The 23,033-nt window shown below is 38.9% G+C and overlaps 1 protein-coding gene across 1 annotated transcript; it reads left to right on the top strand.

Annotated features, from left to right (window-relative positions):
* The first annotated feature begins 1,926 nt into the window (after positions 1–1,926).
* Positions 1,927–21,777, top strand: FAM166C (family with sequence similarity 166 member C). Its single transcript, XM_032215164.1, has 4 exons — positions 1,927–2,000; positions 3,756–4,029; positions 7,856–7,968; positions 21,633–21,777. The coding sequence occupies exons 1-4, from the start codon at positions 1,927–1,929 to the stop codon at positions 21,775–21,777; spliced, it is 606 nt and encodes a 201-aa protein (XP_032071055.1).
* Positions 21,778–23,033: the final 1,256 nt, after the last annotated feature.

Genomic DNA, 23,033 nt, shown 5'->3' with positions numbered 1-23,033 from the left:
CATCTTGGCCTGTCTTTTTGAAGTTATCTCACACCTGACATTTGAGGGACTTATGATTGGACTGGAGCTTTGATCCTGTGGGGGGGGAACGGGCTATGCTATATATCAATTGCTTTCGCGCCATATTATTCAGATCTTGCTTCACTACTGCTCGCTTACCATTTATAATTAGTAAAAGTACTTTGGATTTCCAACCCATGGAGTCTCTTGGTCTTCTTTCCTAATTATGGAATGGAGTGGGGCCTGACAATTCCATTCTAACTAATCGTAGGCATTTTGATCATCCAACTTTCCTTCTCAAAGCAAAAATTTCCACTAATATCCATCCATGTAGCCATTTTTAACTGTGCAGAAGTAGAGTAGATAGGCGCTTTAAAGTGGATTTTAATTTTAAAAAGATAATGCTCATTTGCCTAATCATATTAGTTTTATTTTGCCTATAGCAATAGCGCTTAGACTTATACACCACTGTATAGTGTTTTACAGCATTCTCTGAACAGTTCATAGAGTCAGTATATTGCCCCCAACAATCTAGGTCCTCATTTTACCAACCTCAGAAGGATGGGAGGCTGAGTCAACTTTGAACTCATCAGGTTTGAACTCCAGGCTGTGGGAGTTCTAACCACTGCGCCAGTACAGCTCCTGCACCACCATGGCTTATTTCCAAGGAAGGATTCTGTAAATCTGAGTATGACATAGTGCCTCAGTTAGTAATACTGAATCAGTTGCAAAGGCTGTAACCTTGAAACTGTTAACTGAATTAAGCTGTTATTGATCCACAAGATGCCCAATACAAAAAGAAATGTGTGTGTTATAAATGGCCATAAAATGCTTTGTTGCTTTCCCCCCAGATCACTTTTTTTTTTTAAATGTCAATTTATTAAATGTATGAATCATCTTCTTACTCAGCAGAAAGATGTACAATAAAAATCTTTCATAGAACAAAGGAACATAGAAGCAAAACTCACACAATAAAATCTCTTTGAAGAAGGTACTACGCAACCTAATAATCTAAGACTTTATGAGTCTCAGGATGCCACAACGTGGGTGCATATGCTAAATGCCAACAGGAAAGTTAAAATACCAGTTGGGCCATACTGTATAATTTAAGCCACTATTTCCCAACTTTAGCAACTTTAAGATAAGTCGGATTGCAACTCTCAAAATTCTCCAGCCTGCCATGAAGTCCAGTACTTAAAATTGCTAAGGTTGAGAGGCACTGACCTAAACTTTGGGTTTCCCCAAAATACCTTTAAATAAGTAGAATTTTATCCATTATGCATAACATCGACCCCTTTTCAAGGACAGAGACCTCAGAGCGTATCCTATCAAATAACCAAAGCCTTTGTTCTGGCCTGGCTTTGGGAATTAAGACCAGAACAGAATAACAGAGTTGGAAGGGACCTTGGAGGTCTTCTAGTCCAACACTCTGCTCAAGCAGGAAACCATTTTAAACAACATTTGTAAGAGAGGGCGCTTCCAGGAATTGTGTCTTCAATGAATCTGTTTTAAATTTTGCAAGGTACGAATGCAATAATTCTAATCTAGGGATTTTTTTTAAAAAAAGGTCGAATAAAATGACCCGGGACATATTCTGGTCTGGAGCAAAATTTCCTCCTGTTGCAATTCTTCGTTTAAGACACTCCATTGCTCCTTGCCGCCCCATGGGAGCCACATTCCCGCTTTTTCCTGGTGAGAGGAGGAGCGCCGGGAGGAGGACGGGCACCGGGTGAAGGAGGCGAAGGGAGCGGCCTTGTGCCGGCAGAGCAGCGGAGCCGGGGCCTCTCGGCTGCCATGGCGACTGGTTTGTGACTGCTTCGGCCTTCAGTAGGTCGGCCCCCACCTTAAGGCCCTCAATCCCTCGGCTGCGCTAGTTGGCGGTGTTCGTCGCTGGATCCGTCCCTCGCCGCTGACAGGACCGTCGCTATGGCCTCGCGCAGCGCTGGGACCCTCCTGACTCAAAACAACGCGGTCTATGTGCCGCCGGCGCTCATGCCTGGGTGGGTGGCCCGCAAATGCCTTTAGTTGAGGTGGGACGGCGGGGGATTTTAGCCGCCGGGTAGAGGTTGGGGCGCTGGGAACATATAAGAATTGGAAGGATGTGTGACCGAACTCTCCCGTCAGCAAAAAAGGCGGCGGCGTTCCATAATCTATACCTTTTCAGAAGACCTACGTTATTAAAATGGGATTTTATTTGTAAAAAGCTGCTTTTTGTCCGGAAAAAAAAGTTGTTGCAATGTGTTATAAAGCATTTAAACTAAAAGGGGATAAACTAAAATAGAACTGTTGGTATACAGTAAAAAAAAAAAGAGAGAGCAAAATATTGATAATTCCCTACGATGATGCCTCACTTCTGATCCCCTCCCCCATATAGTGCATATTTAACAGTAATCAGTAACAGAGTTGGAAGGGACCTTGGAGGTCATCTAGTCCAACCCCCTGCTCACGCAAGAGACCTGTACTGAGAGGTACATGAGAGAATGTTGTGTTTTTAGTATTTTTCAGTTATTGCACATTTCTTTTTATGTTTTGTCTTCACTCCCCTTCCTTTATTATTGTAAGCCGCCCTGAGTCCCCTCAGGGAAAAGGGCGGCCTATAAATGCTATTAAAATCTACAAATCTACAAATCCTTTATTTATCTACACCTTTGTATATTACAAATGAATTTCCCAGTTCTTAATCTGTTATTTTCAAATGTTTTTTGTGACACAATTTTAAAGTGTTCCTATTTTATTGCTGAGGAACTCATTCTTCTAAGGAGAGCTTCTTGTGATGATTACCATCCAGGAAAATGGGAACTCAAAATAGCATTGATATGTCTTTCAAATGCAAATTGTATGCTGTATGATGCTGAGAAATCTTTATTTGAAAGAAGGAATATGACAAGTTTCAGGTAATTAGGAATACTGTAGAAGAGATTATGGTTATTCCCTTTATAACTCTTCTACCATCACTCACCTACTGTTTAAGTGATATAAGTGCTGATCTCATTATTATATTAATATAGTGATAGTTAGATGGTTCAAGAAGATGCTCTAAATCAGTAGTGGAGATCTTGCTTATATATAGCTTATAAAAAGAACACTAAATTTGAGTGTTATATCTATAATTCATTTCCTCTTTGAAAAATTGCTCAAAAAAAATCACATAATTAACTTATTAAATGCACTGTTGAGTTGGAGGTAATTTTCTAGAAAGCATCAATATGAGAAAACATGCAAACTGGTCATTAATAATGTGTTGCATAGCAACAGTCATTTAGGAATAATGTTAAATTAGATTGTTTTCCCTTGTTTTCACAGGCTTCATGAGGGTTGTGAATTGGGCAGAATAGCTTCCTTATATCTTTTTAATATGGAATTTATGAAGGGCTTGTTGAAAAACTCAGACACTGAATATTGAGAGGGGTGGGAAGAAGAAAGTTAGAAGGATTGGAATTTTAAAATACGTTTTGCATAATAATTTCTGATTAGGAATGTTTTACTTAAGCAATTAGAATTTAGTTTTTCAGTAGTGGTTCAAATAAAATATATGGGTTCCCAGGAAAAGGTCTACATAGAGGCATAGAAATAACATGTGACCCTAGTCTAAGCTAGCCAAGAAACCATCAACTGCTTTCATTGCATCAAAATTGATGTAATAATAATTGTTCGTTTTTCTGAAGATTATAATGTTTGCAAAAATGCTGCAAATATTGAGTGTTATCAGGGTGAATAAATTAATGAGTGTAATTTGATTTTCTCTTTTTCTCTAGATACCGTGGCCATGTCCCTAATGTAGCTTTTTCCTTTGGTGACACCTATGGAAATACCACCATGAAATATTTTCAAGACTTCCGAAATGCTGCAATGGAAACCAGCCACAGTCCCTACAGCAAAGGGGGGCAATTCCCAACTCTTTTCTCCTGTGACCCATCTCTCGTGCTTGGGGAAAGGGAAAGAGGCTGGGATCGATGGCTACATACTCCTAATTACTCTCGGTACAATTTGGATATGAACCGCTCAGAAGAATTGCAAGAGTTCTACAAGGTAAAGCTGCTTTTCAAGACATATCCTCTCCCTCATGGTCATAATTTGCATAATTTGCATAATTTGAAATTGTCTGTGAATTCAAAATGTCATGTAGATAATATGCATTAAATTAATTATTTCATTATTGTCTAAGAGTAAACACTTGGTTTAAGAGTGGGAAAGGAATGCTTGTTAAAACAATAGGATGTGTAATTCATGTATATGATGACATTTATGCTTTTTATGTGTGTATAAAATGATAAATGGTATCTTGCACACTTGTATGCATAGAAACATTCTTCAGATAATTTGTCAGTTACATCCAAAATCTGCAAAACTAAAGTCAGTTAAATGAAGGATTTACTAAACCAGTTTAGGCAATCAGCAGAACCAGGTACTAACTTTATTCTAGCTAGTATAATTTCTTTTTATTTGAGATAGGTATCCTATATATGCGCCCAGGCTAATATATTATTCATATATGAATGTTTTCCATTTTTAAAATACCGCCCCCACAAATTGGTGATACTTACTTATATTAATCCTAGATGTAACTTGAATGCTCTCAGTGTTTTAATAGTCTTTTACAGTTCAATCTATGCCTGTTCTTATTCAACATTTTAACATTGATAGAAAAGGATCTACTAGGATAGAAATAGCCTTTAGGTTTTCCTTCTAGGACTGTTGGAATAAAGAAAGATTAGTTCCTTTATATTTTGAAAGTAGAAAATTAAATTCACATAATAAAAAATGGAATTGTCCAGCCCCCCCCCCCCTTTTGACAAGCAGATCTTTTTAAGAGGACAGTTTCAGTGAAAGAAATGATATATTCTGCAGCTGGAGACATGCAGGCAGGGACAAATTGTACCACATGTTCATGTGGATTGTGTTCATTAGTCCTGGGACAATTAGCTAAAGGAAAACAAGGTTTAATAAGTGCAGAAGATAGGGTGAGTTGGGATAATAGAAGATATAGAAAAAATGATTCAGATGGATAGACAAGAGTGATTGTTTATTGCCTGATTTCTTACAGCAGGCTATTAGTTCAGAAGTTACCAAATGTTCTCCCTTCAGCCTTCTGCACTATCGAGGCTGCTACACACTGCTGCAGTCTGCCATGAGAACTCCTGTGCTATTTCAGCTATTTTTGGGAATGCGGTGGCTCAGTGGATAAGATGCTGCGCTTGTTGATCAGAAAGTCGGCAGTTCAGCGGTTTGAATCCCTAATGCCACATACTTGTCCCAGCTTTTGAAAACATGTTACAATGCAAATAGAAAAATAGGCACCACCTTTGGTGGGAAGGTAACAGTGTTCCATGTGCCTTGGGCAGTTAGTCATGCTGGCCACATGACAATGGGGATGTCTTCAGACAGCGCTGGCTCTTCGGTTTTGAAACGGAGATGAGCACCACCCCCTAGAGTCGGGAACGACTAGCACATATGTGTGAGGGGAACCTTTACCTATGGAGCAAGAACCTGGTCTTTTGTATTCTCTTCTTCATCAATCACAAGAAAGCTTATATTTATTGAGAAAACTCAACAGAATCTTAGTCAACTTGCCAGCAATCAATGTTCTTAACAGTCTTCATCTGGGTCATCCCACTAGCTGAATCAATTGTTTGCCTGGCATTCTGTTTTTCAGATTGCTACTGAGCAGGACATTTCCATTCTAACTTTATGATCTTTTTATTATAAGACCGTGCCCTGTGATTCCAGTTTCCATTCTTTGTTATCTTTTTTAATATGCTTTATTAAGTTTCTCCAAAAAATAAAATATAAAAAAACCCAAAGAAAATTTTTAAAAAAGTTAAAAAGGGAAAAAATAAGATACCAATCTTGAGCACAGTTGTGAGTGCAAAGCTGTGTGGGAAAAGTAGAGGGGTTGCACATAAATAGCTTTGTCTGGTCATAGGTGTTGATAACTGCCTTTTTGAATACAGAAAGGTATGCTAATGTAGATTTATTTTATTATTTATAATCAAATTATATAGCCGTTCATTTCACAAAAAACAAGCAGCATACACAGATACTGCTACATTGAATTTAGTTCAATTTTTCTTCATAAGCCTGGAAATAATGGGGATTTCTTCTTAATATTGATAGCCAGTGAATCCACAGAAGTTAAACAATCTATAAATAATTAAGAGTGGGATTTCAAAATTAATGGGCTGAAAAGAAGCACTATTTGTTCAGATTTTTTTCTTTTATTTCTCATTGATTTTATAAAGTAATGATATTAAAACTTAAAATTTTTTAAAAGCCCTTTCTAGTTACATATTCTCCCCCCTTCTCTCTCTCTCACACACACAAACACACACACACACACACACACGGAAAGGGGGAGGGAGAGAGAAGAAAAAGAAAAAAGTTGCTTCAGGTAAAAATGCAGGACTATTGTGAAAGTCATTGTTTATCCTACTCAATAATTTGAACCGCTCAGCTTTAGGAGCAAACTATAAATATTTTCGTTTTCATAATAAACAAATGGATCAGGTTACAGTGGCAATGGGTAATTTAGAATTTAGCATATTATGGGCGTTTACTTTTATTATTTATTTATTTGTTTGTTTATTTGATTTGTGTGCTATCCATCTCATCTAGATGTTAGCATGTTGCATGAATGAGAGTGTTATGTTAAACCATAATATGACTTGTTTGGCAGGTATGAACATGGCAATTGGTTTTTGTTAACTCAGATTTAGAATTCAGTATGCTGTTTGAACCCATCACTGCATGAAAATGGCAACAATGAACCATTGGATATTAGTAATAAAGAAAAACCTCTGGGATTTTGGGTGGAAAAATAACAAAATGGGGAGAGGAAGCTCTTTCGCTGCAAGCCTTTCCTCTTTCTTACAAATCATGGCTTCCAAACTTGCTGCTTTCCCTTGTGAGAACATTCACAGGAGTGGCAAATGGTGAAGTAGCATTGCACCAACCTGATGCAAACTCCACCCTTTTTCAATAATATGTACTGTGACGTTGCACACACATTTTAAGGCATATTGTTGCTGTCATCGTTTTGGCAAAGAGGTGGATCCTGTGACTGCTTTTGTTTATTTGTATGAAAAGATACATTTGTAGAAAGTAGACATGACCAAAAAGGTCATTCATTTTCAGGTATTTTTAAGGTTAACAGAATTTTATAGATAATTTTGCTCTTATGTACATTTCTGCACATATCCTTTTCACATACAGAGCACATTCTCAGCACATTCTAAGCCAGGATTTTTTAATGATTTCTTGATCTTCTGATTCACACATACTGCAAAACCATACAGAGGTATAGGGAGATAATTCGTACATTAAATTAAAATCAAATTAAAAAGAATGCATAAAGACATGCATATTGATGGAAAATTGGCATAAAATAAAGTTATAAGGAAAAAAATATGGTAATGGAAACTAGTGCATTGGGAAAAGTGCATAAGGAAGAACAGTTTGTACAGAAATGGGCAACTCTGGCAAATGCACATAAATTTTTGTGTGGATTTGGAGGGGGAAAACATGCATGAATGCAGACATTGTGCAAACAGAAACCAATGCAAAGACACCTGGAAAAACGAGAAACTGAATTGACCACAATTAGCAGATTCACCCATCCTTGTTAAGTTTCAGCCTCACAGCAATCATGTAAAGAGGATAATTCAGTTCTTTACTAAAGTGATAGCCATCATGGATGAACAGAGTTTTAAACGTTGGATTCCCTAGTTCAGCACATGAACCCTTATATAACAGTAATGTGGATGATTTGGAAATCAAGTAAACACATGAAGTAAGTATTCTCAGAAGAACTCAGGTCTAGATATTGATGCTCCTGACCCAATTTATTTTTAATTTGTAGCTTACTCAGATGCATCGTGAACATTACAGAGATAAGACAGGGACATTGCACCTGGTTCCGTACTTTGTTCTGCCTACGAAGGAAAGAGACAAGTACCCTCATCCTCTTGATCTGTGAGTCTAGTGGGGGGGAAAAGTGGTGTGGGGGGAAATCAGGTATTATATTGAGATTATTTTATGAACATGTTATAGAAACTCATCAATGTCCTTATTATAGAAGATTTATGAAGAGATTGGACAACCACAATAGCAATAGCAATAGCAGTAGACTTATATACCGCTTCATAGGGCTTTCAGCCCTCTCTAAGCGGTTTACAGAGAGTCAGCATATTGCCCCCAACAATCCGGGTCCTCATTTTACCCACCTCGGAAGGATGGAAGGCTGAGTCAACCCTGAGCTGGTGAGATTTGAACCGCTGAACTGCTGATCTAGCAGTAGCCTGCAGTGCTGCATTTAACCACTGCGCCACCTCGGCTCTTAACACAACATGGTATGTAGGTTGGTCTCCTGCTTGAGCAAGGCGTTGGACTAGAGGACCTCCAAGGTCCCTTCCAATGCTGTTATTCTGTTACAGGCTTGCAGCACTCCACTTATGACTGCAGTTGGGACCAAATTTTCTTTTGCTAAGCACGTTGATTGTTAAGTGAGCTATGGCATCAAAAATGCATGCCCATTGCCAAGCACCCAGATTATGATCACATGGCCGTGGGAATGCTGCGAATGTTGTAAATATGAGGACTGATTGTAAACCACTTTTTTCAGTGCCATTGTAACTTCGAATGAATGGTTCTACATCAAAGACTGCCTGGAACAATTCTGAGTCTAAAATAATCTGAGGTAACATGGATCATGTCAGTAAATCCCTTCTAAGACCCTCATGGTCATTTAAAATCCATCTGAAGTTCTGAGATTCATTAACAAAAGCAACAGTTTCTTTGCATTTAGGCAGTGGGTTTATGCATAAAGTAAACAGCACTTTACATTTTTCCTGCTATTTTTGTTCTGCCACCCATCATGGAAAGAAACACATCAAAGAGTTAGTAGAGTATCTAAAGATGTTACTATCATTCCAACATTTTGGGTATTTTTTAGTCTTTGTTCAGACAAATTGTACATTTCTTTTTTCTTTATTATCCCATTTTTCTTAGTTCTTTAAAAAGAATGTATTAATTCAACTCTGTAAGTTTCTCCATTTCCAGAAAAGATTCTCTTATCTCCTGTCCTGCTCTTCAGACTGTTTAGAAAAAATCAGAAAATAGTGTACATCTTAATTGTAGTCTAAATCTCCCTGAAGGAGAAAAAGCTGTTATTGGCAATGATGCACAAAATTATTGTGACAGAAAACACTGCAGTCCTATCCCAAAGGTGCTTTTTCAGGAGGCAACTGCACTTGCTTGTTTTTTCTTTTGAAGACGTTTTGCTTCTCATCCAAGAAGCTTCTTCAGCTCTGACAGGGCAGTGGGGAATGGAAGGATTTATATTCCTATATTCCTATTATATTCCTATAATTTGCAAATTACCAGCTGTCTGCAAGGAATACAAATCCTTCCATAGTTACTGTAGCTCTGATTGGCAATGTTCTCCAAAACCTAAAGGGGAGAAATATATTTTCCAGGTTTGTTATTTAAGTTCTGATTGAACCTGGGACCTTCATTATATAAAGCACATATTGAACTATGATTTTTGACCTTAGTATCATACATCACTTGTTAATTTTCTGCTTTTTATCATTTTGGCTCACTGACCTGTATTCTGTATTCCTAGTCACTGAAGAACCATAGTAATAAACAAGAGAGCAGATGTTAGAGGAGGAAGGAAATCCAGCATTTTACCAGATATTAAAGAGATATTAGTAGAAATCTACCCATCTGATTTTGAAAACATTAGTCTCTTTTGTTTGGAAGAGAGCTTGTCAACTATTCCAAGTCAACTCAATGCACCATTTTATCCTTTGTTACTCCTATTATCATAAGTGGATCAGTCAAATGGTGGGTGAAGAGAGAAATTATCACAATTTGAGGATGCAAAACATTTACAGGGAAGAGCAGAATAATTCAGAAACTTGCCCATCTGCTATTTTCCTTTGCAAATGTTACTCCCTTCTAACAACTAGGTAGCTTATTATCCTCATAATCTGTTAATTTGCCCTCAAATCTCAAGAAAGAGTTGGAGGGAGGGGAGGGAATTGGCTGTCTATTGATATGCAGTGTATTATCTAATAAAAATAAGCTATAAAGCCCCATAAAGATAGTCCTCAACTTTCAACCATTCGTTTAACGACTATTCAAAGTTACAACCCCACTGAAAAAAGTGACTCACAGACTGAGCCTCACACTTATGACTGTCACAGTATCCCCATGTCACATGATTAAAATTTGGGCGCATGGCAATGGGCATATATTTACAACTGTGGCAGCACCCTAGGGTCATGTGATCACCATTTGCAACGTTCCCAGATGCCTTCTGACAGGCAAAATTAATGGAGGAAGAGTGATTTGCTTAATGACTATGTGATTCACTTAACCCCAGGGATTTGCTTAACAATCATGGCAAAAAAGATCACAAAAGTGGGCAAAACTCTACAACCATCTTGCTTAGCAACAGAAATTCTATTAAGTCGAGGGCCACCTGTACGTGCTTTGATCCCATACATATATTGGCTAGTCCAGAATGCAGCCGCGTGAGCGATTGTGGGTGCACCTAGGTTCACTCACGTTACACCTATCCTCCGCGAGCTGCACTGGCTGCCCATTGGTCTCCGGACTCGCTTCAAGGTGCTAGTTATTACTTATAAAGCCCTGCATGGCATTGGACCTGGGTACCTGAGAGACCGCCTCCTGCCAATTACCTCCCAAAGACAGATTCGATCACACAGGCTCAGCCTTCTCCGGGTTCCATCAGCCAGCCAATGTCGGCTGGCGACCCCCCAGGGGAGAGCCTTCTCTGTTGCTGCCCCGGCCCTCTAGAACGAGCTCCCCGTGGAGATCCGGACCCTTGCTACCCTCCCGGCCTTCTGTAAAGCTACTAAGTCCTGGCTGTTCCGGCAGGTTGGGGGCTGTTGAAGTATCCAGCCTCGCTTCAATTGTGACTGTTGTGTATTTTAATATTGTTTGTACTGTCTTATTTATCCCCTCCCCGGTTTTGTGAGCCACCCGGAGTCCTTTGGGAGTGGGCGGCATACAAAACCAATAAACGAATATATTTTCTTCAATGAATGCCCTACTATACTTGCTTAAAGGCATTTATTGGATCTATTTTCTAGTATTTGCAAAATGCCCCCCACCCACCTCTTAAAAACAAGTTTGTCTTAAAATATGCAATAACTATTGTTTGGAAATGCGATTACATATTGAACCCTGTACATATATACATATGTATTGCTTGTAAATTCTGTATTTTAATTGGATTGTTTAAATTTACTGGGAATGTATCCTACTGATTTGTTCTGTTTACCTCTCTGCAATCTGTTTTGAGTGTTTGTTGGGGCTATGAGTACTAAGCTCAGATGAATAAAGATTTTTGGCCTGTGAGATGCAAAACATATTAACCGTATGTTTTATGGCATGAGTCCTGGGTACCCAAGGAATTGCTTAATGTTGATGGGACTAACCCTCCCACACCCCATTTCAGGGGAAAGGGTCTTGTTGGCCAAGGAACTTCGGCCTGCATGATCCAGATGAAGAGCCTTTTCTGCTGTGGCCCCTGCCCTCTGGAATATTCTCCCCTCAGACCTGAGGTCAGCCTCTATACTCTTGTCCTTCCAGAAGAGCCTAAAAACCTGGCTCTGCTGCTTGGCCTGGGGCCCTGATAGGGACCTGTTGGAGGTAGAAGATTCTGCCCATCATCTTTATTCTTTTAATATTTTAATTCCAATTTTGCTTCTTAGAAGTTTTTAACTTTTTATTATAGTGTAACCTGTTTTAGAAAGATGGGCAGCAGAGAAAATAAATAAATAAATAAAAATGAATAAATGCGGGAGATGGCTTTTTAAAAAAATTGATAAGTAAGCAAACATTTTTAATTAGAAAATTGTATTCTGACCATATCATAGTGTTCAAATGATTTTCCAACTCTTCTAGTTCAGTTATGTTATAATTATAAGTAGTTCTCATATAGTGACCGCCTTATTGAGTGACCATTCACAGTTGTGAAAAAGTAATTTATGATGAATCCTCACATTTAAAACCTTTGCAAGTCAGGAAAGCTGAAGTATGATTATAAGCTTCTCACTTAATGACCTGCATATTCTGGGATTAAAATGTAACCTGGATTGTAGTCACATGAAATTATGCTTTATTACCACATTGCTTGATGACTAGCAAACTCCCAGTGCCAATTGTCACTGTAACCTAAGGGACTACCTGTAATGAAATTATCTGCTTTTATAATTGAACATACAATACTGTGTAATTGATCTCCAAGTCTAAAAATATAAATATTCCTTGAGTTAATGTCCATGGTTTCCCAATCTGTATGGTATTAGGCTACACTGTGTTCTTTAATTAAGGTCCTTAATCATAGCTGAATTCTTACTTTCATTTGTCAGTGTTGCTTTGTGACAAATTGTTTTATGATATGTTTTGAAAAATCATGTAACTAAAGTTGTATATAACCTGAAAACTGATTCATGTCATTTAAAAGAATTATAAAAGTGTTTGTAAATTATCTTTGTTCTCTTTCTATTGTTGTTTCTTCAAATTACCTTGAATAAAATCTATCAAGCTTTATCTGTTACGTCTCAAATTCCAATATATAATTTTCTAAGAAAATTACCTGGAAATGTGGGATGCACAGTAATTATGTATCACTTATGCAGTGTCCTATCTCCTGCATAAATGGCAAAGCCTTCTAAGTTCAGTGTTCATCACCAGTGTTCCTCCCAGATAGTACCTACATTTGAAGGTTGGGTGAACATGCGTTAAATGGATTATTAACCATTGTGTGTTAACCCTTGCCTTCCAACTATATATAGTAGAATATTATTTAATTTGATTTGATTTGATGCCGTTTATGCAATGTAAAGAATGAATTTCAAGAGCAGATTCTAGTGATGCATAATGCCACCTGAATATTACAAAAAATCCCTTAAGTTTTTAAAAGTAAACATCTGCTGTGAACTCTAGTCTTCAACTTTATTTATCGTCTATTCTTTTTAATTGTCTTTGGGATTTTGTAAGCTACCCAGAGTCTAAGGGAACGAGTGGCTATAACAAATCTAATGAATTAAATTAATCAAATTAATACCTGTTCCCATAATCCACTTAACGGGTCAAAGAGGGGACTAATGTACTGCAGAAACATGAAATGAGTCAGTTGACCACTTTCATATATCTAGTCCTGGAAAGAAAAGTCCTGGAAAGAAAAAGCAAATCAATTACATTACAAAATTGTCAAGCACAAAATGACAGCACAAAATATGTCTCCCAAACACTTGATTAGCTGCATGCCTACTGATGTCTGGCTGTCCAATAAGCGGTAATTGTAATCAGAAAGCCTTGCTAGGACTGCATTTGTGCAAGGGTTCTGGGTATACACGACAGATCTTGGAGAGAGTTAGAATCATTATTAAGGTTGGTTAAGCGTGTCGTAGGTCATTTCTTATCTTCCAACTCCTTCATGTGTCTGTCAAGCATCTGGCGGGCTGTATTACAAAGTGCCTGATTTGCATTTGCTACAGTATTGAATTTTTTATATGTTAGGTGAAAAAAGGAGTACTCTGCTGAGAGATTAATTATTTATATAGCCTATAGATGACAGCTAAGAGAGGAAGACAACATGAACATAAACTCTTTAATAGCAATACCAATAGCACCTAGACTTATATACCACTTCATAGTGCTTTACGGTACGCTTCAAACAGTTTACAAAGTCACCATATTGCCCCCAACAATCTGGATCCTCATTTTACTAATCTTGGAAAGATGGAAGGCTGAATCAACCTTGAGCCAGTCAGGATCAAACTCCTGGCAGAGGGCAGAGTCAACCTGCAATACTGTACAACACTGTACAATAGCAGAGTTGGAAGGGACCTTGGAGGTCTTCTAGTCCAACCCCCTGCCTTGGCAGGAAACCCTATACCGTTTCAGACAAATGGTTATCCAACATCTTCTTAAAGGCTTGCAGTGTTGGGGCATTCACAACTTCGGGAGGCAAGCTCTTCCACTGATTAATTGTTGTAACTGTCAGGAAACTTCTCCTCAGTTCTAAATTGCTTCTCTCCTTGATTAGTTTCCACCCATTGCTTCTTGTTCTACCCTCAGGTGCCTTGGAGAATAGTTTGACTCCCTCCTCTTTGTGGCAACCCCTGAGATATTGGAACACTGCTATCATGTCTCCCCTAGTTCTTCTTTTCATTAAACTAGACATACCCAGTTCCTGCAACCGTTCTTCATATGTTTTAGTCTCCAGTCCCCTAATCATCTTTGTTGCTCTTCTCTGCACTCTTTCCAGAGTCTCCACACCTTTTCTACATCGTGGCGACCAAAGCTGAATGCAGTATTCCAAGTGTGGCCTTACCAAGGCATTATAAAGTGGTATTAACACTTCACGTGATCTTGATTCTATCCTTCTATTTATGCAGCCTAGAACTGTGTTGGCTTTTTTGGCAGCTGCTGCACACTACTGGCTCATATTTAAATGTTTGTCCACTAGGACTCCAAGATCCCTCTCACAGTTACTACTGTTGAGCAAGATACCACCTATACTGTACCTGTGCATTTTGTTTTTCTTGCCTAAATGTAGAACCTTACTCTTGTCACCATTGAATTTCATTTTATTAGTTAGTGCCCAATGTTCAAGTTTGTCAAGATCCTTCTGTATCTTGAGCCTATCTTCTGGAATGTTGGCTATTCCTGCCAGCTGGGTGTCATCTGCAAATTTGATGAGTTCCCCATTTATTCCTTCATCCAAATCATTGATGAAGATGTTGAAGAGTTACTGGGCCCAAAACAGAGCCTTGGGGTACTCCACTGCATACTTCCCTCCATGTAGATGCAGTTCCATTGAGGACTACACGTTGAGTGTGGTTGGTCAGCCAGTTATGAATCCATCTGGTGATGATGCTGTCTAACCCACATCCTTCTACTTTATCTAGTAGTAGGTCATGGTCTACCTTATCAAATGCCTTACTGAAGTCCAAGTAAACTATATTGACGGCATTCCTCTGGTTGATTAATTTTGTCACATCATCAAAGAATGCAATAAGATTAGTCTGGCATGATCTGTTTTTGACAAACCCATGTTGGCTTTTGGCTATTACTTTCTTTGCTTCTAGGTGTTCGCTAATTCATTGCTTGATTATTTTTTCCAGAATCTTTCCTGGTATTGAGGTCAGGCTGATATGTCTATAGTTTCCTGGACCTATTTTGTTTCCTTTTTTGAAGATGGGAACCACATCAGCTCTTTTCCAGTCCTCTGGCAATTCCCTGGTGCTTCAGGATCTCTGACAGATATAGTTCAGTGGTTCTGAGATCTCATCTGCCAGTTTCTTCAGAACCCTGGGGTGTAATCCGTCCAGTCCTGGTGATTTGAACTCGTCTAAGGTAGACAGGTGCTCACTTACCATTTTCTTCCCTATTTCAATTTGTGTTCCTAATCTGATTTTTGTGGTGCTGTTTTTGATAGGTTGGACTGTTTTATCCCTTTGTGGAAAGACAGATGCAAAACATGAGTTAAATAGGAGTCTGGGGAAGGCTCTGATGAAGGCTCTGTGTCAGAGGCAGAGAGGGGGGCAGAGTCGTATGTCAGTTATCAGCTGCCTTCAGAGGCAGACATCAGTGAGGCAGACAAACAGCTGGAGCCTGTTCCCAGTATGTGCATGCGCACAGTTGCCAAACGAAAGGAACAGCTAAAGAACGAGTCAACTTGGGAGTAAGACCACAGGTGGACGATGAATGACCCTTCTCAGAGGAAATAAAAGAGGAGCGAAAGGGAAGTGGAGTTTGCAGGAGACAATTATTCTGCCTTAATTTGGTGCGTAACTCTCTGAGACTCCTTGCCAAGTTCTGCAGATATCGGCTTGTCAGCTCTCCAAGCCAGATAAGGTCTGTGACTGTAAATCCTCCCTTGAAAGACTTTACTGGATGTGAATGAGCAGAATTCACAGTAAATTAAGAATAGGGTTTTTTGTTGGGACCAGGAGTTTGCTTCATGCTCTTGGGAAGCCTAGGTGAGAACAGATTTAATTTTAATGTTTTACCATACTGCTATAAAAATCAGAAACTTGCTGGAAAAAAACACATTAGTGACTCTTCTCTGGATTTTCACTGCTGAAACAAGCATCATGGTGTGTGTATAGGAAAACTTCATCCACTTCAGCTGACCTATTTCTGCTTTTAATACACCTCCCTATCTTTCTAAATAATGAATCCAGCATAGCCTGTTGGGCTGTCATTCCAAAGCAATCTGTTTTGTTATTCCTCTCCAAGGCACACAAGCATTAATCAGGATTGATCAATCCCCTGGAGCACTTTTCTTGGGCATTGTTGCTCTGCCACAGATTGTCCTTACTTTTATGGCTTTGTGTATTGGCAGGAAATAAGATGTATTTTTGTCCCCCATGCTTTACAGAGGGTAGCATTTCTGTTCCTGCTGTAACTAATATTTGTTGTGGTGAGACTGTAGTTCTGGTGCTTTGGGGTGATAGGATGGTGAAAAAAGATTGCAGACCAGATGTTGGAAACCTTCAGAAGCCCTACACAACAGGCGAGGATAATTCAGTTACTGAATTAAAGTAACTGGGTGGGTAGAAAAATAGAATTAAATTGTTTACCTTAAAACGTTGGATTGTTCAGTGCTATCTGTGAGTAGTAGGCAGAAAATTCATTAGTTCACTCCATTTTTAATTCATGTATTTTCTGTTACAGAGTGTAATGGCTTGAATACTTTAACGAGGCAATAAACAAATTATGGTGAGGAGAAGGTTCTATTACAATTCTTCACCCTGATAACTTTAAGCCAGTAGTTACAGATCTGTGGTTTGTGATGCCTGAAGCAAGTAGCACAAGGTTTTTGGTACAAAATTTTCTTTTAAAGAATTGTCAAGTTCTGTGAAAGTTGTAATAATCTTGTTGAAAATATCAGGGAATTTTGAGTTACCAATTTTATTTTTTATTTCATTTTGCTTACTTTTAGGATTTTATATGTGCCACCTGGGATAGGCACTTATGCTATGATACCAGCAGGTTCCACATTGCTATGTAGGAAGTCAGCACCCACCCCTCTCCTAGAAAAATGAAATATTTTAGGAAATATTAAAAGGGCAGAATATTTCCCCTAAAGAGGAAGCCGAAACTCACCTATCCCCCACCTTTGTCAATGGCGATTTAGCCTGAGACAGTCTATTCTACATAACAAAGATCTACCCCTTTCACCTCCAGGGTGATGGGATTAAGACAAGACCCTCAGGACATGATAGGATTAGCCGTCTACCCATCTAGCAATAGATCTTATCAAATGGCACCTGAAGAGATTGTATCACCCAAGCCTGGGACACAGACAGCCTACAAAGTTAGCTAAGACACACCCTCCCCCCGGTGCCGTGGGAGTCTGACAGCCAATGGGATACATTTCTTGTACAGGAACAGGAAACTCTACAGTGGGGCCTTTTTTTCGTCAAGATCTTCAAGGCATGTGATCCCCCTTTCCCCCAGGACCTCAAACCATGTGGTCCTGTCCACCATTAAAAACCATCTTTCCAAACAGCCACCATGTTTCCAGTGTTTTTCCCCCCACTTGGAACTGAACCCAGATGGACATTTATTCCAATGGGCCATCAACATTTGCAATTAAGATGTAATGAAAAGGTTGAGTCTTCTGCTCTAGGCATCATCAAGTTTCAGACTTTACATGCTACACTGACCGCCATTAAGTGAAGCATTGCCCCTGCTGCTTGGAAGTTTCTCCGAGTCCTCTTCGAAGGGCCACTGAAGAAAATAGATACCTTGCTGATTTAGTAAAACTTTTCTTATAAACCTAGGGACAATGAATGGAGTCACAGTTGGTAGGCTGTTGAATTTTGCACATGAGTCTAGAAAACAGATTTTACCCTGATTTGGACAATTTTAGCAGTTGTCCTTAAGGTGCTTTTTCAAGAGGCAGCTGGACTTTCTGGTTTTCCTTTGAAGGCGATTTCGCTTCTCATCCAAGAAGCTTCTTTACTCTGCAGAGTTGAAGAAGCTTCTTGGATGAGAAGTGAAATGTCTTCAAAGAAAAAACAGAAAGTCCAGTTTCTTCTTGAAAAAAATAAAAGCATCTTTGGGACAACCATGACCTAGATCAGAGGTCTCCAACCTTGGCAACTTTAAGACCTGTGGACTTCAACTCTCAGAGTTCCTCAGCCAGCTTTGCTCTGGGAGTTGAAGTCCACAGGTCTTAAAGTTGCCAAGGTTGGAGACCACTGACCTAGATGACTGAGAATCTCCATAGACACAACTGGCAGTTATATACCTTATCTATCCATCTATGGAGATTCTCAAGGTATGATTGTCCCAAAGATGCTTTTTCAAAAGGCAATCAGACTTTCTTGATTTTTTTTCCTTGAAAATGTTTCGCTTCGGATCCAAGAAGCCTCTTCAGTTCTCAGTTCTTCAGTTCAGAACTGAAGAAGCTTCTTGGATGAGAAGTGAAACATTTTCAAGGAATAAACAAAGTACAGTTTTGGAAAAGCACTTTTGGGACCTTATCTATTCTTAACCCTGCTGGCTGACATCAGGCCACCTGAGAAAGGTGCTTTACCATTGAGATGTCTACCCCAAACCTTTCCTGAGTTGTTGCATGATCCCCCAGGTCTGCCCAGTTTAACTTTCCTTGATATTACTTGCAACTGGGAGTTTGCTCACCGTTATCCAAGTTGGGACTCTCTTGCTTTCCTTTTTCTTCTAGAGTGCTTTCTGAATTCATTTGTATAAATCTTCTACAGCTACTTGACTAGGCTTTTGCATAGAGGCATAACTGAGAATCATGCAGTTCTTCATTTTACATATTTATGTATTTTTTGATACACTTGAAGAAATAGAAAGTGAGCATAAATCAAACTGTTCACTTTCTCAAAGTTCACGAGTGCCCTCTGCTGGTACAATGTGGTAGTTTCTATTATCCAGCTGGAAAAACAAAATCTGATTGACCAGCTTTGAGATAAGTGAAAAAAGACATCAATGCACACTAACATGTCCCTAATGGACTTGTATTCTGTATTAAAATGAATTGTAACCTAAGGGTAAGAAGCTTTGAGTTACATATATAGATGACATATGGAATAAGCAAAGGATAAACAACTGTATCCTTAAGATTGTTAACAGTTAGAAACATAATTAAGTGGTAGGCCATAAACTTTAATGACAGTGTTCTTAGTTTTATTCAGGTATATCCAATTAGTATTTATTAGTAGGTGATGGCAAGTGAGTATGCTTTCCAAATATGTGTCATAGTGGGTGTTGTCAAAATTTAAATAACTTTTACCAGAAGATAATTGGTAAGAACCATTTACTAGAAGGTTATGGCAAGGATGTTCCCTCCCAATGCTTCATTTTCCTGGAAAATACTCTCCTATGCATTTTAGTTTATCTTCCTCTTCTTCTTTTTTGCTTAGGAGTATACCTGGTCTGGGCTATAACACATGTCATCTTTATTTTCTAAGAATACTGATGGAACCCAGTACAATTCCAGGAAATTAAAAATCATGCTGCAAGCTAGCATTTTATAGCAGGTTTATTTATTTTTTTTAAATGAAACAATTCTCCATAGTCTGACCTTGTGTGATTCATGCACAGTTGGAGTCAGTTGGGGGAATTCAGGTAATTGAAAAATGAAAAGAAAGAACAAAGCACCAAATTGCACTTCTAATTACATTTAAATGAAGTTACATTTAATGTGCTTTGACTACCTCTAATGCCAAAAATCGGAGGATTCATGTCTCTTTATATAAAGCATTGTTGGCACTTCTGTAAATCGTAAGATATGATAGAGAAACTTGAAAATTTATGTTCACTTGCACTGAAATACATCATTAAACATGCACGTGTTAGCAGAATAGAACCCAAACAAGTTTCCTAATGGTAATAAAAACGTTTACCATGTATAATCAATGAAGAAATGTGATCTTTATATTTCTTATTAAGAACAACTACATTAATGCTAGTGGATTTCCTATCTCCAAAAATATTACTGAAGAATGGAATAAAGTTATCTTGCTAACTCTGTTTCATAGGCACCTATTCAGTTGATGGTAGGAAGATATGATTGATAGATGGTTTAAAGCAGTGATGGGCAACCTTTTTGGCGTGGTGTGTCAAAAATCGGCAAAAAATCGATCATAACTCGCGTTGTGTGTCACTTCGACAAAAACATAATTTTGCGCAATTTATAGTTTAAACTACAAAAATGTATAATTGCAATATATAATTGTATTTAATAAACCAAAAACAAATTATTTAACATACCTGCTTAGTAACTTCTTTCATCCTCACTTTTTTCCAAGAGCTGGGAATGATTAGTTTCAAAATGTCTATTTATATTCCACGTTCTGCTTACTACCGTTTCAGTACATAGAACGCAAAATGATCTGCCATTTTTTTCTATAATGCCATACATCTCGCTCCATGTCTCTTGAAAGGGTCGGCCACTGCCACTACCACTCCCTTTACTTAACCTTTGTTTTTTATTTTTTGGGTGCTCCATCAGTGGGCCAGTGACAGCAGATAGAATTATAGATAGCCAATTAGGGGTTAACTAGCCTAACAAGCTAACACAACCTCCCCCTCACTTATCTCAGTTATTGTGGGCAATTACAAGTCCATGGCACCCCAATAGTTGCTGCTAATGGCGCTCACAGTTCCCGTTGGCACTCCGCTGTTCCCTGCTATGGTGCGGTCGTAACCGACAGTTCCAGGAGTAGACTCTCTGTGCCGGCCTGACTGGAGAGAGGCGCGCACTGTTCCCGCGCTCCTCTCCTGCGGGTCCTCCCTCGCCGCGCTGATGACGTGTGTGCGCACGGCACGCACGCCTTACCAGCAGCACCTGCGCTCAGAAAGGGGCGGCGGTGATACAGTAAGTGAGTGTGGGCTAGTTAACCCCTAATTGGCTATCTATAATTCTATCTGCTGTCACTGGCCCACTGATGGAGCACCCAAAAAATAAAAAACAAAGGTTAAGTAAAGGGAGTGGTAGTGGCAGTGAAACGGTAGTAAGCAGAACGTGGAATATAAATAGACATTTTGAAACTAATCATTCCCAGCTCTTGGAAAAAAGTGAGGATGAAAGAAGTTACTAAGCAGGTATGTTAAATAATTTGTTTTTGGTTTATTAAATACAATTATATATTGCAATTATACATTTTTGTAGTTTAAACTATAAATTGCGCAAAATTATGTTTTTGTCGAAGTGACACACAACGCGAGTTATGATCGATTTTTTGCTGATTTTTGACACACCACGCCAAAAAGGTTGCCCATCACTGTCCTAGACTAAGTAGCTGGGGACTTTTTATTCACACACACAAGCAATATTTAACCAATTCAGATTATTATGTGTGCTGCTGGAATGCCTAGTGAGATTTGGGGTTAAGAGTGCTCTCAGAATAAATAAATCTTTTCAGTTCAGGTGAACTCCAACCAGAATCCCCTTTCAGACGGGGAGCTTCATTTCCTCCAGGATTCCCACCCCCCAAAAAAATCATCATCTAGGATTCTATTACATTCATGCTGCATTTTCTGGGGTCAGTCACCAGTGATATAACCATATCTCCATTGTGTGCTTCTTCTTCTCACCCCCTTTCCTTTAGCCCACCACTGAGTGCCAAAGCAATGTGGCACCTCCATCGCATCTCGCCAGAGAATCTACGGACATATCAGACTTTCCCCTCAGGAAAGAGAGTGAGTTCACAGGAGAGAGCAGTCCGAGACAGCTTTTTTGAGTTCAGAGCCTGAGTGAAGAAGGCTGCCGTTCCCGTATACCCCTTGAGAGGAAAGTCAGAGCTTGGGAGTAAAAAAAGTTTGAAGAATAGGAAATCATAAAGTTGATATTCTTGACCATGCCTTGTTGCCTAGGAATACTTGTGTTATACAATCTTCTTTTATATATATATATATACACACACAAATGGTTGTGTGTGTGTACGTTCCAGCATCACTCTGGAACGGCTTAAGCAATTTCAACCAAATTTGGTACACAGATGACTTACTCTCTGGTAACAAATAATGTGGGGGTAAGACACCCCTAACACCCCTCGGGATGTGTGTTCTGTTAAGATACAGCCTGTTGTGCCTTAAAATTGATTCTACTGTACAGCACAGTGGAGTTGCCATGGTAATGACTTCACAGTATTCCACAAGGGGGCTCCCTCTGGTAAGGGGGAAAATCCAACATTAGAAATCCTGTCTAATAAGGAATAGAATAAATAAATGCCTGGGCAGCGCTGGGTTATCAGCTAGTATTCCATAAAAACTGACATACTGGAGATGATCAGCTGTTATCCCCTATCACGTATCATTCATTCATGCTGGCTTCAATTTCATGCTTGTTTTTTCTGTATAAACAAGGTAAAACAAGCTTACACCTCCTTCCCTGAGATGAATTGTTGACACTTGGAAATAATGACTTCGTCAAAGTTAATAACCTAATATGAATCAATTTGGCGTAGGACACTGGGAGACCTTGAGTTCTAGTCTTGTCTTAGCCACAAATTAGCTGAGTGATCTCAGGCCAATCACTTTTACTCAGCCCTAGGATGGAGGCAATGGCAAAACTGCAGGGACGTGTCTAGGTAGTTGCCAGGAATCAAGATTAACTTGAAGGCCTGAAGGTACATACATACTCAAAAAACTCAAAAAAATGAATAAGCAGATGGTATTCAGGGTGTGCTATCTCTGAACATAGAGTTTTCATTTTGCTATTGTGCCTATGTTCCATGTAACTGAAAATATCAAGCAGTGTTCCCAGCATTTTAGTAAATACTCACATTGATCAACAAACATAAAACTCATCATCCTGTATCTCAACTCTTTTAACGATAAGCAAATCCAGTACACAATGTCATTTCCAGTCAGATATCAGCAAATCCAGAAAGATTCCTAAAGTAACAAAAGATCCCATTTGATCCCTGATCAAGTAAGCCTTTATATTCCATCTTTTTATATAAAACAATCTTGTTTTTAATCTATCCGAATGATTATTCTGTCTTGAA

The sequence above is a fragment of the Thamnophis elegans genome, chromosome 4, assembly GCF_009769535.1.
Source record: "Thamnophis elegans isolate rThaEle1 chromosome 4, rThaEle1.pri, whole genome shotgun sequence".
Lineage (NCBI taxonomy): Eukaryota > Metazoa > Chordata > Lepidosauria > Squamata > Colubridae > Thamnophis > Thamnophis elegans.
This window is presented reverse-complemented; position numbering and strand designations above follow the sequence as displayed.

Coding starts and splice junctions, on each gene's coding strand:
- FAM166C (XM_032215164.1), top strand. CDS start 1,927: ATGGCCTCGCGCAGCGCTGGGACCCTCCTGACTCAAAACAACGCGGTC. Junction 2,001..3,755: donor CCGCCGGCGCTCATGCCTGG/GTGGGTGGCCCG, acceptor CTTTTTCTCTAG/ATACCGTGGCCATGTCCCTA. Junction 4,030..7,855: donor AATTGCAAGAGTTCTACAAG/GTAAAGCTGCTT, acceptor TTTAATTTGTAG/CTTACTCAGATGCATCGTGA.